Source organism: Nicotiana tabacum, chromosome 4 (assembly GCF_000715075.1).
Source record: "Nicotiana tabacum cultivar K326 chromosome 4, ASM71507v2, whole genome shotgun sequence".
Lineage (NCBI taxonomy): Eukaryota > Viridiplantae > Streptophyta > Magnoliopsida > Solanales > Solanaceae > Nicotiana > Nicotiana tabacum.
In genome coordinates this window covers 77,093,127-77,112,102 of record NC_134083.1, presented here as the reverse complement: position 1 = coordinate 77,112,102, position 18,976 = coordinate 77,093,127, and the positions used below count along the sequence as shown (strand labels likewise).

Here is an 18,976-nt window from a genome sequence, read left to right as displayed (position 1 = left end):
TTTTATATCTCATGCGCATATTTCTTGTAATTTTCATAATTTAAATTTCATTGAAATGAAAAGTAAAGGCAAAATAAGCACTTAAAGTTGGCCCCAAATGTCTATCTAACCCTCCAACTTACCAGGTGACTATATAGACACTTTATGTTTGGTTTTATTGTGTCAAGTAAACACACGTCTCTGGAAGGTATAATGCGTGACATACAGTCGCGCCTACATGGTTAAGTGAACCAATCAGAATTTAACACGTAGACTACACATGGTTAAACTTTCCAGCAATAAATTAAGACGAAAAAGAAAATAAAAATTAAAACGATACAAAAGAGGACAAATTAAACGGGAGCTTTCATTTCAGTAATTTCTTTTTACTGAAAACCCTAATTCCCAAATCTCCTCAAATCGATCTTCATCAATCTCTTCAATGGTTGGGGTAATCGTTCAATATCCTCGATAAAGCTTAAAAAACTAGAACCTTATCCATTCTTTGCCTTTAATTTTGCTGCGTTCATCTGTCGTTAGTCATTGGTGTGGAAGATATCGATATCGATCGGAGTGGGCTTGAAGACAAATAACATAGGAGATTTTATTAAGAGGTATTAACATTTTTACTGTTTGTTATCTCTTTTTCATGCGTTTGTAAATGGGATTTTCATTATTTTTGGAAAAAGTTTTACTTTGTTTATGTATTCTGTTAAAGGGGAAAATGTATTGGCTTTTTCGTCTGTTAAAGAGTAGGGAATCTTGACCTTTATTTCTTATCTTTTTCAAAGTTTGTTCACATTGGTGGCTTTATTATTGTTGTTTTTTACCACATGGGTAAGATTATTGAAAGACAATATGTTGGGAGTTGGAAAGGGTTGTCTTTACTATAGATAAAGACCATTTTTCTCTGACCGAGATGAAATGTTACACTAAGGATATTGGGTATGATAAAGTTGAAGGCTTTTATGTCAAAGACCTTACCAATATTCAATTTGTTGCATTGGAAACTGACAGCCAACTATATAATATTGTTAAAGACTTGCGTACTGGGTCCATTATGACTTGTATGTGAAACATGTCATGGTGGAAGAAGGGATTCCTGCTGGCAGTGTTGTAGGTCCACTGGTTGGTGAGATGCACCAAGAATAATTAATATAATATGTGGGGTTAATTCTAGGGCAACACAGATTGAGGGTGCTATAAATGTGACCTTAAATGAGGCAGCTGGGGTTGGGGGGAGGGGGTAGAACAACCTCTTAATGATGAAGATAGTAGTGATAATGAAGACTTTGAAGAAGATAACTTAGAGAATATTTCTGATGAAGATGACAGTAAAATTGATGAAGAATTGAGGGCTTTTAGAGAGACTGCTAGAAAAGAAAAGATATGTGAAACAAAGACCAAAAAACATAGAAAAGCCAATGTCATTCAAGAAGTGGAGCTTGGGGAAGCTGTGGTAGATAAGGGATTTGAGGATTTAGGGCTTAACAAGAAAGACGGATTTGTTGGAAAGTTGGGTGGTGATGAAGACCTCATTGACTCATCAGATTATGCTAGAGAAGATAGTAGTAAAGATTTAGATGTTCTTGCACAATCAGGTGTTGATTTACCCTCCAGAAGAAGAAGCAAAAAGCTAAGGCATGATGATTCTGCCAAGTATGCTTTATTTGAATTAGGTATGATATTTGAAAATATACAAAGCTTTAGACAAGTTGTAGCTGACTATGCTATTCAGGAGAAGGTTCAATTAACTCTAAGACCCAATGAACCACATAGAGTAAGGGTAAAATGAAAAAGAAAGTTGTGTAATTGGGAACTGCATGCTAGTGTTGATAAAGATTCAGGAGATTTCACTGTGAAAAAATACTATCCAGCCCATAAATATAATACAAAGAACAAGAACAAGTTATGCTCGGCCAAATATATTGCTAAAAAGTTCAAGGACAAAATAATCTCTCAACCTGATATTAGAGTGTATAAGCTGCAAGAAACAATTAGAAAAAAGTTGGGGTTGCAGGTGGGAAGATCAGTATGTTATAGGGCAAAGATGAGTGCGATTAGTAAATTCATGGGTGACTGGGCTCTTGAGTTTTCAAAGCTGCTGGACTATGCTGATATGATTAAGAGTATAAATCCTGAGATTTCTTGTTAGGTCAGAATTGATAGTGAGACACAACCTGAGAAATATTTGTTCAAATATTTTTATGTCTCTTTTGATGCATTGAATAATGGATGGTTAGAAGGCTGTAGGAGGATCATAGGGTTGGATGGTTATTTCTTGAAGGGGGCTTACACAGGTGAACTGTTAGTTGCTATTGAAAAGAATGGGAATCAGCAAATGTACCCAATAGCATTGGCAGTTATTGACCAAGAAACTAAACATTCTTGGAGTTGGTTTTTAAGTCATCTCATTCAAGATTTGGAGCTTGGTGTAGGAGATGGATTAACAATAATGTCTGACATGCAAAAGGTACTATACTAAACATGTTTTCTGTTGTTTATTTCATTTCTCTTGCTTATTTCATTTCTGTTGTTTATTTCATTCTGTTTCCTTTTTTATGTCTATAAGGGTCTTGTTCTAGCTATTCAAGAATTACTTCCTAATGCTGAAAGGAGAATGTGTGCAAGACATATATGGGCAAACTGGCAAAAAATTAGAGAGATGAAGCAAGAAGAAAAGCTTTCTGGAGTTGTGCTAAGGCCAATTTTGAGGTAAAATTAAAAGAAGAATTTGAACACTTGGATAAACTTGGGCATAATATTTGTGAATCCCTACTTAGTTATAATAAAGAGTACTGGTGTACGACTTATTTTAGTAAAACTGTTAGGTGTGACGTTGTTGAAAATAACATGTGTGAGATATTTAACTCTTGGATTGTGGGTCCTAGGCATAAATCAGTAATTAGTATGCTTGAAGACATTAGACATAAGATAATGAATGGACATGGGAATATGATCAAATTTGCTGAAACTTGGATCAATGACATTTCACCCACGGCAAGATTAGCTTTAGAAGAAAATAAAGAAGTTGGTAGGAGATTAAAAGTAATGTGGAATACTGATACTGGCTTTGAAATTGAGGAAGGGGAATATATGTTCATTGTTGACATGGTTAGGAAAATATGTAGTTGCAGACTGTGGCAGTTGAGGGGTATCCCTTGTGCCCATGTTTGCATTATCCATATTGGGGAAGATCCAGAAGATTTTGTTGAGCATTGATAGAGAAAAGATATATACCTGAATGCTTACAAGTACTTCATTCAACTAATCCCCAATATAAAGATGTGGCTTGAATCAAATAACCCACCAGTTGAGCCACCTGAAGTTAAATCAATACCTGGTATACCCAAGAGATGTAGGAAAAAGGAAAAAGATGAACCAAGAAAAAATAAATGGGGAAAAGCATCAAAGAAAAGAGCCAAGATGACATGTTTTAACTGCTACCAAATTGGCCACAACAAAAAAGGGTGCAAATCAGGGGTATGTTCTTTGTTATTTTTATTGATCTACTTACTTGTTAACCTTTGTCTTCTAACCTTTGTTTTGTTACTTGTAGCCTCAAGAAAGACCAAGAACAACAACTGAAGCAACACCAAACAGTCAACCTAGTACTCAACAATCTAGTACAACTACTGAAGCAATGCCAATGAGACAACCTAATACCCAACATTCTAGTGTTCCTTATTTTTTGTATCAAGATACTACAAGAGTTAGAAATAATACTTCTACTGGGAGAGGTAGAGGGAGACGATTAGGAATAGGAGTTGGTAGAGGAAATAGAAGGGGAACTGGTATAGGAAGGGGAACTAGTTTAGGAAGGGGAAGGGGGTTGGTTCTGATTCAACAAGTACAACAATCAGTGTACCTACTGGATTTGCTACTGCTGCTCCTCTTCATGCTGCTACTAAATCTGTTTCTGCTATTGTTGGAAAAAAAAATAAGAGAACTGGGATTTGACATTTACACAGACACACAATCTGGAAGACAAGTTCTTAATGTAAGCTCTTTCACATTTCTATATGATAGCTATTTTCTAAGTTATTAATAAATTGCCTAATAGATATCACTCTAAATTTATAACCGGAAACACTAAGTGAAAGAGTTATCTCTAGTGGGAGACAATTAAAGAATGCATCACTTACCAATATTGATCTTGGATTCAAGCTACCTGGATTGAAATGGAAGGAAAAAGCTGCTATTACTAAAAACCAACTTCAACAACAAAAAGAGATGCAAATGAAAAGAAAAAGGCTCATTAGATAAGATTTCACTTTATGTAGTTAGTTCAAGTGTTTTGTCTAATTTGATTTTCATGAACCTAAAACTACAGTTTTAGTTATTTTCTATTAAAGCAATGTTTTAGATGTATGTTTGACATTTTATTTTGTGACTATTGCCTTGGTTTGAGCAATAAAATTTGCAGTTTATTCTACAGATTGTATTTGCCTTGGTAGAGTTTATTGTCCAGTTTGTATTTGTGTCTTGTAGCTGCAGTTAGGGAGAACATTAGTCATGTCAAATTTTTCCTAAAATGTTAGTCCAAAAGTGATTTAACTTGTATTTATCTTAGTTTCTTACATTACAATATTCAAAAGAACTACTGGTTCACATAAATGCCAATACACAAAAGAGCTCCTTCAACCAACTAAATTTTAACACATATAGCAAATATTACATAAGACACTCTCTAACAATCCAAGCGGGTATCACAATGACCAGCAATATTCTGTACTTTCTCCTCATCTTCTCCTTTTCTTTGTCGTGTTTTTTGATCCTCTTCAAAAATCCCCAAATTACAATCCTAGCTTGTTCAGGAAATTCATCTTCAAATCACTTAAAATACTTACACCCTTCCTGTAAAACAGTAAGAAATGTCCATAAAAATAGAGTCTTGGCCAAACAATTTTGAAGAAACAAAATAGGCACAAAAAATAACTTTAAAAATTACTTACTCGACCATATTGGCATCCAAGATACCTCCGACCTGGGTTATTTTGTGACCACGAAATCATCAATTCTGCCCTTTTACCACAATAACAATACAAGGTACCTTCCATTTTTGATAATGCTTCGTAATAGAGAAAAAGGGAAGATAGAAGTAGGAAAAGGTTGGGGAAGAACGAGAAAGAATGGGGATTTAGGTTTTGGAATTTGAGAATTGGGATAAATATAAAAGGAATTCATTAAGGGTATAATAGTAATTTTACAGTTTTTAACCGTTACAACCAAGAAAAATTTAACCTAACGTGCTGCCCAGCGTTTGTATCTCACTCGAGTTACCATGTCAGACACGTGTGTTTACTTGACACAATAAAATCAAACATAAAGTGTCTGTATGGTCACCTGGTAAGTTGGAGTGTGAGATAGACAACTGGGGCCAATTTTAGGTGTCTCTTTATGTATTTTGCCAAAAGTAAATTTATTTGGGATCTTCTGAATCTAAAAATGAGTTAAATAAACTTTTTGAAAAGTGAAATGAGGATTGATATTGGAGACAAGGAGATCTAAACTGCTAAAATGTTAGTACCTTTTGGAGTCGATCCATGACTAAAGCGATTATTTGCAACCTCTTTGCCTCCATGCTAGAAAGTTTTGGTTGTGTTAATGGAATTCAATAATCAATTTAATATGCAATAACATTACGAAATACACAACAAATGATTATTCGAGTAATCATCAGAGGCGCGCAAAGCCAGAATTTGAAATTTATGAGTTCAAGATTATAGTCTTTTTAAGTTATTAGTTTTTAAAATTTATACATATTTAATGAATTTCTTAAGGCTATTATAGAATTTGGACCAAAGCTACTAGGTTCGGCCGAACCCGTAGCTTAAAGTCTAGCTCCGCCCAGGGGAATAACTAATAACACTTTTGATCTACATGTAGAAACTCGCAAATGGTGATAATATCTCACGTGTAATTCTCTGGGATTTTTTGATTGTGTTGGATATTAAGTTTGGATCAGGCATCGCCCATGTGGACAAACCCGACTCGTTTAAAAGAGATAAACCGGAAAAAAAAATCAGAAATACCTATATTTACAACTGATAATTGAAAAATAACCACAGTTTCAAAAGTAATCAAAATTTATTCACTTTTTCATGTAAAGATAAAATTTGAACAAAAACACCCTTAAAAATCCAGAAAAATTCCGGCATAATATGATGGAGTACAAATTTTTTACATATGAGATTCCAGCATAATATGTTGGAATTTCGTACTCCATAATCCAGTATATATTATGCTGAAACTTTTCGTGTGCTGGAGTTCCAACATAATATGTTGGAAGTTTATACGCAGAAGCTCCATAATACATCATACTATGCTGGAGCTTTCCGTGTTTCAGCAAAATAATGGTCATTTTATAATGACTTTACAAATGCTGGCTGTTTTTTAATTATCAGTCCGAAAACTGGCAAACACATGCTATTTTCACCGATAAGGCGATAAACCTGAAGTAGATTATTTAGGGAAGTGTATTAACTTCTAAGAAGAACTACCGTACAAAAAACAACGTATTAGTGGGAACGTGCAATCGGTTCCTTTCTTGGGTAGCTCTTCTCTAATTAATTGATTGTAGTCATTTTTTCTCCAACTCTTCTTTAGAAACGTAATTAAAAACCAGACACAATGTCGTCTTTTATCTAAGATGAACTAATCAAATAATTTGATAGAAAAAAGATAGATCTCAACACCTTGCCACAGACGACACTAAAATAGCTGTAGGCGTCTGTTAGGAGAAGGGGAAGTAGTAAATTGTTTCATCCTTCTAATCCTCTTAATGAATGAATTCGATATTGTAAAATTATACATACAATTCGCTCATAATCTCCACCTTCGGATTTCGAATAGGTTAGGTACGATGGAAAGAAATTAAGGATTGATTGAGCCCGTTTGGACATGAGAATTTTTTCAACTTTTTTCGAAATTTTTTCATTTTTTTCGAAATCAGTGTTTGGCCCTAAATTTTTTAATTTTCACTTGAAGATGAATTTTTGAATTTTTCGAAAATTTGAAAAACTACAAAAAGCTGTTTTTCAAAATTTTCACTCAGATCACTCACAAAACTTCAAAAATAACCCAAAATTATATTCATGTCCAAACACAACTCTAATTTTCAAATAACATTTTCACTTAAAATTTTTTTCACTTTTTTTTGAAAATTTACAATTCTTATGTCCAAACGCCCACTAAATACCGAATTAGAGAGCAAGAATTAGTTACTAACACGCCCGTGCTTAACACTTAGCATCACGAAGAATTGTTTGTCCAAAATAAAGATAAGAGGAAATAAAATTAGCCCAAATTCGTATGCAGTAATTAGTGGGTACAGTAGCTTGTTTACACTATTATGCTTACATGAAATAGAAAGATGACAAAACGAAAACAAGAAGAAAGATCTGTGACATAGCGAGCTAAGCAAGTAGCTAGAGAGATCGGTTGTATCATGCATGGTTTGCGAGCATTATCATTACCAAGATTCACAAATTTTTTTAACTGAGATTGAACAAAAAAACTACTCCAACAGTAGCCCGAGGTGATTGAAGTAGCGGAAGCAGAATTTTCACTAAAAAGATTCAAAAAATAAAAAAAAGTGAACACACGAAAAAGTTAAGGGAATTCAACATCTAATATTATATATACATGGAAAAAAATTGACTTTAAATACAGTATATAATTTTCGCCGCTCACCTAGCTCCGCCCCTGACTGACTTCGGGCTGCTACTTGACACGTAAAAAGAGCTTCAAAAACTCGAAACACTGCAGAAAACCAAGTCCTATGATGCTGCTTCTCTGCTTTGGCTTTTTCTCTCTAACGAACCCGGCCATATCTTCTTCTGCGAAAAGTACAAAATCTTAGATATTGCATTGTTCAGTCACAATATAGATGTTTATCATAGCAAGAATTACTACATCTTGTACATGGACTTGTTGGTGGACTCACCAAAACCATATATCTTGAATAATAAATCATATTTATTGCGCCTGCTCCAAAGGGTTGAATGCAATGCTGTTATGTAATGCTATTTAAAAGATTTATATATGAACTAGAATCCTAGATGGATAACAAGTCTTTTTGTATTTAGACATCATCGATCTGTAATTTACCGTGTCTCCCAATCCAAACATAATTAAGACTTGCAAACTTCTGAACTTTCTCTAACATCGTTTTATATACTTAGGAGGGAAAGAAGTTCTCATGATATGAAATTTTATTATTCTTACTATTATATTAATTATGATAAATTGATGTAGTTTTTTCTTGGAGGTTTTTTTGGGGAAAGAGAGAGAGAGGCAAGTTTAGTTAACTTAACTCTAAAATTCAATATTAATTATTAAACAATATAAGCTTGTTTGGATGGTTGTCATTGTATATTATCATAATGTATGTATTGTATTGTTACTATATTATTTCGATTAATGCAATGCTTGGATAAATTATATCATTTTTCATCGTTTTATAATGTCACGATAGAGGCCGACCCAGGATTTGACGGTCAATGGGGCACCGTTACATTCAATGTAAATTTATCATTGCTCATAAAGATTGGTACGGGGGCATTTAATATTTAAGTATTTCTTGAAGAAATTTGCAATTATATATTGAGTTTTTGCCGAAGTTTTCGGGTGTCGATGACCCCTCTATGGCTACCATGTAGGTCTGCCTCTGTGTCACGCACCAACAATTTGAAGAATAAGCTTACATTATTATTAAAAAAAAGTAAAGTATGTATAGAATTTTATAAAAAAAAAGATAAAATATAATTATTAAATAACTAATTTTCGGAGACGTGCTTCGCACGTGTATACCCAACATCCATCCTTACTTAATTGTAGTAAATTTAAAAAAAAATTATCACCTATACTGCATGTATATTCTAAAGTGCTTGAGTTTAAAACAAATTTTATAGCATACAAAATGTTAATTTTTGTATATCATTTAATATCCTTAACTTCTTAACTTTCTTTTCATGCACGTAATTGAACGTTATATTAATCGCTTTATTTTATTTGTAAACACTATGAAAAAAGGAAAGGAAAATTAAGTTCTCCCTGCTGTGGAAGTTTTTGAAACGTCCCGCTTGAAAATTTCATGAGCAACAAATTAAATTATTTTTTTTTCTTTCAAGACCAGTCATCTATTGACTGATAAAAAGAATATCAACGCTCTAATTAGTAACACAGTCATAATAAAACTCATAAAAACTAAATATCTAAACCTTAAGAGAAATGTCAAGGGACAGAATTTTAAAAATAGCTAGATCAAAATAATTGAAGCGGTTAACTAACATTTAAGACACCCTCTAAATACATAAACAATACCATTTCTTTGGTCGTAGATAGTTGCATATATATTGTCTTCTCATCTCAAAATATTGTAATCCTACACAGTAAACAGAATGCATCAACTTATGCTAGTGTTATAGGTGGTCTTCAAGGTAGAAAGTAGTGGGAATTGAAACTATTCTATTCTAGTATCCATCGTATCTACATACTTCACCAACTCTCAATATCTTTTATTTCCTATAAATTTTTATGGATGAAAAAGAAAGAAAACGAAAATGTAAGATCAAAGAAAATCTACTCCTCCAAAAGCGTCCTTGAGAGAAACGGAAATCATTTCGTTGCTTTTATATACTTCTTTCCTGGTTGGTGTTCTTTGGCTTTTCATTGCATATATTTATTGATAGAAGTAGCCTCCGTTAATTTACTTACGTGTAACTCCTCATATTATACAATTTTTTGTAGTAACGAATAGGTTGGCTGAATTAGTTTGGTTAATGCACTGGTTAATGAGGGAATAAGTTACAAGAGTTGTAGAAGATGAAATGTGAAAAGTTTGATATGTAAATTATAATTAAAAAAAACAGCTGGAATTATTCATTTAATAGAATGTTTTTATTAGGTCTCCCAGTATTTTCAAAAATCACAAATTGAAGGATACAGAATTGCGCAATCAACTGAATTGACAAACACAAGAAAAAAGTGATTGTACTAAACATTAATGCATCAACAACTTCCTATTCCTTTTACTGAAGGTGCACTGCTCCCCAATAAGTGAATAAGAAAGCATATATACGCGAGCTGTAAAAGTTCTGTGTAATAAAAATTCTTTACCAAAAAAAAAAAGGTCAAAATTTTATTTTACGAGATGCTCTAAAACTTGTGTATTCATTTCGTACGTATGGAACTAAACACATGCGTAAAATCTCCAGAAAAGTTCCATTTTACTGGAGTATATGAATGTGTGATAAAAACTAAAAAGAACAAAAGAGTTTTGATTATGAGTATACCTTTTGACATAATGTAGTTCAACTACTTCTGAAAAATAGCGCAGGATGTCCTAAGCATTTTCAGCAGATAATAAAATACATTATAATGGTCTAATTTGTGCGTCTAAAAGCTCACCTTCCACTAACTTCTTTCCTGAACACCGAAAAACAACACATTTCACCACAAAATTTTATATGCATGATGATCCATACCCTTATAAAAAGACTTGATTTTTCCATTTTGAACTGTATAAACATAGCTCCAGATCCGACTGTGCCTGTAGCAAAAAACACGCCCTGTTTGAACCATACCTGATTTAGCAATTTTACAGCACGGCGAATGACTTTCATAGAGCTTGCATCTCAAGGTTAGTTTGTTCGCCCCCATTTGCAGAGGAAGGTCCAGATTCTCGGTTGTCGCCAGCAGCATTCATCTCCTGAACAGGTGGAGGGTTGACTATTGTCATTTGCATGGCAGCATTATCTGACAGACGACTCTTCATCTCCCGATGCTCCTGGCACAAGGCACACCAGTGCAGGCAGCAATGCACCACGCAGGGGTCGCAGGGCGAATTCTGCGTCGTTAAGAAATTAGTATACAACACAAGGTGCTAAGACAAAACAGCATGTTACTCTGACATTTGCAATACTCGCCGTAGACATGAAATCTGTCTCATGCCCCAGCAGTGAGCTCAGGACAAACTGATGAGAGGTCAGATTACCTTTTCTCACTCGAAAAACACTAAATCTAATGCAATGATATACTTAAAAATATGTCTTTTCTCGGACGCCACGAGAAATTACAGTTCGTTTGAGAGTTGAGACGGTATAAGTCCTAAGCCGATAAAGGAATTTTTTTCGTCCATAGCTGACAAAAATTACCAACTTGAAATTTGGCTAGAATGAAATCACAGGTTATTTTTTGGGTGTAAATAAATAACTGTAAATCAGATTAATCAAGGCCATGAGTACAGGAATTGAAGCCAATTATGCATAATATTGTGTATCAGACAGAAAATAAAGTGACTCTACCTTGAGATGATACTTCTTCTGCAGTGACTGCCGAACCAGACCAGTGTATATGCCACACATCCACCAACTAAATAATAAACCTTCACAAATGAGGAATGATGTCCTTGGATCAATACCGTGAAATGCTGCTGTTGCAGCTGCAACAGCAATGCCACCCTCAATGAAAATGGCATGACAAATGCAAGGAGTAGACCAAGGAGTATCATCATCTCTTAGGCTCTCAACATTACGCCCAAACAAGACACAAGGACAGAAAAGCCCTCTCCAGCCTATATAGGTAATTAAACAATCAGTGTCAGAAGAAGTATGTATGGCGCATAGACTGACAAAAATGCATACCTCATAATTAAGAATGTGATGCAGATATCTATTCAGAGATGATGGGGAAAATCAAGCCCAGCAAAATAGTAAACAACCACAACACTAGCTTAACAGAAAACAGAATTTTTGCATATTAAAAAGGTATCCAAGCACTAGTTGAAGATTAATGTCACTTTATTACAAAGAGCATGCTCTTCCAGCTTGTATAGTTTTGAATGCATTTCAGATAATTTAATCAAAAGATAAACAAGCAGCCAGCTTTAGCGCCTAGATTTCACCTCTTAAGACCAGTTTAATATGTACATAGTAACCAAAAACCAGATTGGTCATTAAGATCAGGGTAACATACCATAACATTGTTTTTTCCCGATAATGGTGTTGTCTGAGCCATGTACGCACCTCGATAATTTCACCAGGTACCTGCTACCTCCCGCCAGCACAGGTACCAGGTAACTCTGCACCCAGGCTTAGGCGGGGGGAGAAGAAATCACCAAGAGTTTCTTGTCTCTGCTGGCCCACTTCATTAACCATTAGGACACACCCTTGGGTGGGTGATCAGAGAAACCACCTTTGTTTTTGTTTAACAATATAAAAACAGGACAGGAAAGTGTTCTGAATGAAATTACAGATAATGAATCAAGACAAAGAATACTAGTTGTTTTAGATATCATTAATCACGAGCCTTTACAGCTTTCTGTAGCAGACAAGAAATAAATCCAACTTAGAGAAATCCACTATATAATACTTATAAGCGAATAGATTCAAATATATATTGCACATAAACTGGGTTAAATTGGAATAATACAAAGATTAACACTTCCTACTGCATATACTGAAGACTACTTTATTCAAAACTTTTTAAGTTTGTTTTCTCTCTATAGGTTTCTTTATAGTTTTTGTATAGGAAGCGGATAGTTAAATGGGACATGTTTTGAAAAGGGCTTAAACTGGTGTTTGCCCTTGGTTTTGTACAGCTACTTGGTAATTAATAAATTTTCTTTAATTGCCAAAAAAAAGGATTAACACTTCCAAAGTTAAAAGACAAAATGGCGGTTTTAGCTACCATTCATCATCTTTTCCAATGTCATTTCAAGCCTTAGGAATAGTGCAACAACTACATAGTAAACAATACCAGCAAAGACGGCCAATTATTTATGACGCGACCCTAAATAAAAAAAAGAACTTACAACTATCTTTGTCCTTTGCACATCCAAAAATCCCAGTTGTCCATGGCTCGTCTGCAGGAGGCTCAAAACTCTCAGGCAACGGTTGTCCACACTCATGGCACTTCCGAACAGCTAACTGCCCAATGATGTGGATGACACATGACATTTGCAATAGAAAGCATGATAAAGGAGGACCAAACGATAAAGGAGGACCAAACAACAGTACAAGTAACATAAAAGTTCTGATGGAGAAGTTTGTAAAAGGAACAATACAGTCATTATTAAATAAACAACAAACAAACAAACAACAACAAACCCAGTATAATCCCACAAGTGGGGTCTGGGAGGGGTAGTGAGTACGCAGACCTTACCCTACCGTGAATGTAGAGAGGTTGTTTCCAATAGACCCTCGGCACAAGGAAAAATGAAAATAAAGCAATAGCAACAAGCAGCAACGAGAACAAGATAAACAGGAAAACGAGACGAAAGGAACAACATGTAGTGATGGAAATCTAACAATAATAGAATATAAGACTGACACTAATAACACTGGAATTGTCAGGAACCGTCATTATTAAATAAAAATCAGCTAAACCCAGCCAATTTTGTGAATTTCTTTTTATCAAAACTAAAAAGAAATACTTGTCCAACTGTTTCCTTAAGCAGAATAGCTGCCTACAGCTTAGTAGCAAATACCTTTCTGTGTGTGATGCATATTCCATAATATATTTTGATACAGCTTTCCAATATCTGCATCTTATGACCCCACATATGCATACTCCCAGAATGGCAGCTGCATTTTAGAAGGGGTTTTAGTGATCGGATATGGGATGAAATAACTCAACTATTGAATTGTTTGTGGCGTATTTTTCCTGATGTCAAGATGGATTCTCAGTTTTGGTTAGCAAGCAACAATGGATGCTATTCAGTAATAAGCTGCTATGCTCTGCTGCAAATCAATCAAGGAACTGGAGATTAACTGGCTTGGAAGACACTATGGAAACAACGGCAATGAGTTTTCTGAGTGATACCCCAAGATGTGTGAAGTCTACTTTCTTACTGGTAGGGACAAAGAATTGAGAAGGGAAAGAAGCAAACATGGAATACTATCCCATTATGAGTCAAGTGGACTATATGGTTGAAAAGGTGTTAGACCTGCTGTTACTAGGGTCTATAACCGCAGAAAGAAGGGTGAAGATAAGGCTTTTATTTATTTATTTATTATCATGTATATGTGTTGGTAGTAGTTACCTAGCAGTTCAGGCAGTTATTTTGTGTTATATTATATTAGGAAGAAGGGAAGACAGGCAGTTTATTCTGTAGTATTTTCTCTGGCAGATTTGGAGGTTAAGGTTCCTCAAAATACCTTGGTTGTTTGGTATATTAATGTTCTAATTGCTGTTTGTTTCTCTGTAGGACTTATTCTATTTGTTGGTGGCAATAAAGAATAGTTGAAGTGTTGTTCTGTATTGCAAATTCACTGATTACTGTTAGGGAAAATTCTGGTTTCCTAACAAAAGGAATAATGGATATTATGAGGGTAATGATGAAACATTCTTCTTTTGTAAAGAATAGATGTCTAAATTCTCTGTATTCATGGTGTAGGCACAATACGCTGGACAACCCAGCCTTTCTTTTGGATTTCTTGGAAGCTATGATGCTGTAACAATAAAGATAAACCTGATGCTCCATTTTATGCTTTTGTAGTACCTCCCCGGTACTATTTATTACAAAATACCTTACTTTATAAAATAAAAAATACTTAGGGATACAATAGAAACTAAGTCAAATTCTATAGCAATGTTGTCAAAAAGCAAAAGGCACAAAAAAGCGACAAGGTCTTTGGGACTTGAAGAGAAAAACGAGAAAAAAAGCACACAGTTCACAACATTAAGAAGTACCAACCATATATTAATTCGGTAATATAATGATCAAACTGAAATTAAAATAACTAACTTTAATATCCAATATACAATAACACTGATATTAATTCAACTTCTAGATTCAAGAACCGAACACTTCATCACTTTGCATGTTATTATTTGAAGCGCATGGCTTCCCTATGAAACTATATAACAACAAAGTAAGACACTAAGTAAGTTAACTTAATAATTATAGACATGAAAGTTTTCCTACAAATGGGTTGGCTTTAACATCCAGAGGATGGCTTGCCAAGCTACGCAAACAGTGAATTTGCTTATAGTCGCAAAACTTTTCCTACTAATGAGGTAAAACAAGTATTATACATGACAATGCTTGTAAAAGCATGGGAAAGAGGGATAATATACATGACAAAGTATGTGCAAGCATGTGAAAGTGGGGTAACATATATAACAAAGCATGTGAAAGTGGGGCCCGAAGAGTATAAAAATATGGGAATTGATTTTTAGGATTTTAAGCCATTTTGAAACTTGACGGCATCCAAGGTAAAAGTGCGAAAACCAGTTCCGACTGCTTTTGATGCCACGGATTCTTGTCTACTTTCTGAAATTGGTTCATTTGTCATGCCATCTTGATCCTCATCTATTCAGATATTTCTGGTTCCTTTGGCCGATTCACAAATATCGGGGGATAGTCTTCTTCGGAAGAGTTGGGTGTGGAGTCATATATATCACCCTACTTTCACATGCTTCCACATGCTTTGTCATATATATGACCCTATTTTCACACGGTTTCACATGCTTTCACAAGCATTGTCATGTATAATAGTTGTTTTACTATGGTCCTTCACATGTCTAAGGGGACCCAGTTGTTGATAAGATTTCCATGTAAGATAGGTTTGTCTTGTAATAACCTCCTAGCTCCTATATAAAGGAGGCTATGTAGTACTTGGAAGATCATCTAGTAGCCATTGTAAATCATTGTGTTATATATGAGTTCTTTCAAGATTTTTCTCTTGCTCTTTCTTTCGAAAGGGATAGAAAGGCCGATTCTTATATGAAAATGGAGTAATAATACTCTAAGAAAGTTAGCTTATTATAGTACGAACGTTTTCTGAGTTATAACAACTAAAGTTGATTATAGTACAAAAGTTTTCCGAGTTGAGTAGCTTGACAAGCCATCCTCTGGATGTTGAAGCCAACCCATGGGTAGGAAAACTTTTGCAACTATAAGCAAATTTACTGTTTTCGCAGCTTGGCAAGTCATCCTCTGGATGTTGAAGCCAGCCCATTTGTAGGAAAACTTTCGTGTCTATAATTATTAAGTTAACTTACTTAGTGTCTTACTTTGTTATTATCTTGAATACTTAGTGGGCGTTTGGACATAAGAATTGTAAAATTCCGGAAAAAAGTAAAAAAAAATTTCAAGTTAAAATGATGTTTGAAAACTAGAGTTGTGTTTGGATATGAATATAATTTTGGGTTGTTTTTGAAGTTTTGTAAATGATCTGAGTGAATTTTAAAAAATAGTTTTTTGGAGTTTTTAAAATTTTCGAAAAATTCAAAAATTCATCTTCAAGTGAAAATTTGAAAATTTATGGCCAAACACTGATCTCGGAAAAAAGTAAAATTTTTTTGAAAAAAAGTGAAATTTTTCTTATGTCCAAACGGGCTCTTAGTGTCTTACTTTGTTATTATCTTGGTATCAGAGCCAGACCATCATTTCGGAGAAAGGAACAGTTTACTAAATATGTCTGAGTCATTTCCATCATCTTCTTCCCTTGCAAAGATAAATATGTCCTTTACTCTTTCTAAAACTTTGTCAAATAAATATGATTACCAGTATGAAGTAGATATCTACCCGATGGAACAAGGAGTGTCATCTAATGAATTACCCATCACAAACCCATACTCAGCTTGTGCCAAAAAGTTGTTTTCCCTTGCTTAAAGAATGTACTGTATGCTTCAACTTAGCTGGAACCTAGATGTCTAATTGGCTACGATATATCACAATCTCACTGCCGCAAACATAAAACATAGAAGTCCCTTTACTTATCCCTTGTATAGTTGCATATGTATTAAACTGACGAGATGAAGATTAGATAGACTCGAGCATAATTACCAATGGAAGGATTATACTGATGCCTTTTGATGGACGGAATATCAATGTACTAAAGAAAGATGAAGTGCGAGAAGCCGCATGCCCGTCATTTCTTAAGATCATTTGCTCGTGGAAAGAATAAACACTTTGGCACCTTTAACCAACAAATAAGCCTCCCCCCACTACTTTTCATTGGTATTAAGTTGAAATGAGAAAAGCATCCATAATGGAGCATTTAGGAGCAACATATGTACAAAATACTAGTCCATTTGAAGCACACAATTTGATCTTTTGGAAACATGACACACTAGCAACATTGGACACCAGAACTACCAATTTAAATACTTTCTCTTAGGTATCACAATTGAATTTGTCCAAACACCACAATTAAACAAGAAAGGTAACTCTAGTCAAGTCGTGATGGGTAACTCCAATAGTTTTGGTGCCTATAAATAGTTCGCAACCTCTGCAAAGAAAATCCTTCACTATCTATAACGAGCCTAACGTTGGACATCATTCCCTATCCACTGCAGATCCACACATATCAGATAAAGTTGGATAAAACTACAAACAAAATTCGCAGTTACGACACTCAGTGCGAGCCTATATAATCCAACCGTGGTGCGCAGATTTATCCGATATAAGCATAACTATAAGTGACTTAAAAAAATGTATTGACTGAAAAACATGACTGAAAAATGCAAAGAGGATTTTCGAAAAATTCAAAGAGATGATAAAAGATAATAAAAACCTGAGGGACATCAATAGGTTGATTAAGCTCGCCAGGCTTAATGTCCTCAAGAGGCGCTTGATCTTTTGTCAACTTCACATACCTCGACGGATTTCCTCCTTCCGCCATCTGAATCTGATCTGCAAAACTATTACTATCAAATTTCAGTAACCAAATTGGAAAAATAGTGAAGTCAAAAGAGAAATTGTTTTGAAAATTAAGATTTCGTGGTACCTTGTAACAGTCGGTTGAGTGTTGGGGTCAGTCAAACGAGGTAAAGTGTAACTGCTAAGTATTAGTCAAGGCTGGGATTTAGTACGGTCACGATTATCTTATCTTATTGTAGAACCTCCGGCGTTTATTACAACGGGAAAATCGCAGGTTCCTTCTTTTGGGCGACTTTTCCTTTTTGTTTTGTTAAGGCTTAAGTACGGCACACCGCCTCCCTTGCGTGTTTTACATACTTTAGCCGATTATTTACTGCCACGAGGTGGCAGTACTTCTTTGAAGCTGTCACCCGCTGAGATCTCTCACTTTCTTTTTCTGTTTAAGAATATTTATATATAATCATATCAGTTAGCTGATATAAAAATAATATTATAACACTTAAAAAATAAAATTATATGTAACTCCTAATATAATAAGTACTGATTGAAGTGCTGAACAAAGAAAAGTAAGCTAGCCGTGACCATAAATTTTCAAATTTAATTTAAAAAATTTAGTTTGGGTGAAGTTTGGTTTGAAGATGAAAATATATTTGGACATCATTTTTCAAAATATATTTCACTTTATTTTTTTGAAAAAATATTAAAGGTGACTTATATCCATAAGTTTTAAAAACTATCAAAAATACCCAACAAACCCAACAAATAAACTTACTAATCCCATATATGCAGAACATTCATCGATGTCATTCATTATCATTATCACAAACCATAGTCCTCGCCATATATAAGGTTGGCACAAAATTATCATTTTTATAATGAACTAAAAATAAACCCGAAAAAACGAAGCGTTGCTCGACGTTCTTGGCGATTGAATACATCACAAGGAGGTCTGCATCATCCTACATTCGAGAAAGACGCTTCTCAAGCCCTCGAATCACGGAGAATCTGAGAGAGGAGAATCAAGGGATAGATAGAATTGGACTCACAAATATTCATCAATAAGATCTCTTTTTATTCATATTATTTTTGTTGCAGTTTATTTTTCATACAACGAAAATTTATTGCGAACAAATTTTGGCACGCCCAGTGGGACCAATTCTGCCCTTTATCTATCCTTCTTGCAAGTTGAAAACTACAAACTTCGGATCTACTGCTACAATGGAATTCCGCAAGTGTGATGTTTCATGCAAAGATTATATTGTTGTCGCATCCTCGGAGCTCAGTCATGTTGGCCCAATCACTCGAAGCAAGTTCAAGGCTAGTAGCTTGGATGAATCCGAATACTTCGCCTCCTTAGAGATGGCAAAGAAGAGCAGATCCCAC

The 18,976-nt window shown here is 34.6% G+C and overlaps 2 protein-coding genes and 1 long non-coding RNA gene across 8 annotated transcripts; 1 reads left to right on the top strand and 2 right to left on the bottom strand.

Annotated features, from left to right (window-relative positions):
• The first annotated feature begins 344 nt into the window (after positions 1 to 344).
• On the top strand, positions 345 to 4,031 carry LOC107785659 (uncharacterized). 5 transcript variants are annotated; one of them, XM_016607011.2, is made up of 4 exons: positions 372 to 593; positions 2,267 to 2,452; positions 2,552 to 2,694; positions 3,539 to 3,945. In XM_016607011.2, exons 2-4 carry the CDS (start codon positions 2,321 to 2,323, stop codon positions 3,630 to 3,632), a joined length of 369 nt encoding a protein of 122 aa, XP_016462497.1. In that variant the 5' UTR covers positions 372 to 593; positions 2,267 to 2,320; the 3' UTR covers positions 3,633 to 3,945. The 5 variants fall into 5 exon arrangements, 4 of the variants coding, with proteins under 4 accessions (XP_016462497.1, XP_075108143.1, XP_016462495.1 ...); XM_075252042.1 differs by having other exon boundaries at positions 373 to 593; positions 2,233 to 2,452; XM_016607009.2 differs by having other exon boundaries at positions 373 to 593; positions 2,226 to 2,452.
• A 485-nt stretch (positions 4,032 to 4,516) lies between these two features.
• Positions 4,517 to 5,456, bottom strand: LOC107785660 (uncharacterized). The gene is made up of 2 exons (XR_001647932.2): positions 4,935 to 5,456; positions 4,517 to 4,836 (listed from the first exon to the last, which is right to left on the bottom strand). It is a non-coding gene; the product is annotated as an uncharacterized LOC107785660 (long non-coding RNA).
• A 4,779-nt stretch (positions 5,457 to 10,235) lies between these two features.
• Positions 10,236 to 17,935, bottom strand: LOC107785656 (cell number regulator 6). 2 transcript variants are annotated; one of them, XM_016607006.2, is made up of 5 exons: positions 17,721 to 17,935; positions 17,508 to 17,626; positions 12,797 to 12,911; positions 11,289 to 11,557; positions 10,236 to 10,831 (listed from the first exon to the last, which is right to left on the bottom strand). In XM_016607006.2, exons 2-5 carry the CDS (start codon positions 17,613 to 17,615, stop codon positions 10,604 to 10,606), a joined length of 720 nt encoding a protein of 239 aa, XP_016462492.1. In that variant the 5' UTR covers positions 17,616 to 17,626; positions 17,721 to 17,935; the 3' UTR covers positions 10,236 to 10,603. The 2 variants fall into 2 exon arrangements, with proteins under 2 accessions (XP_016462492.1, XP_016462491.1); XM_016607005.2 differs by having other exon boundaries at positions 17,508 to 17,634; positions 17,721 to 17,881.
• Between the last annotated feature and the right edge of the window lie 1,041 nt (positions 17,936 to 18,976).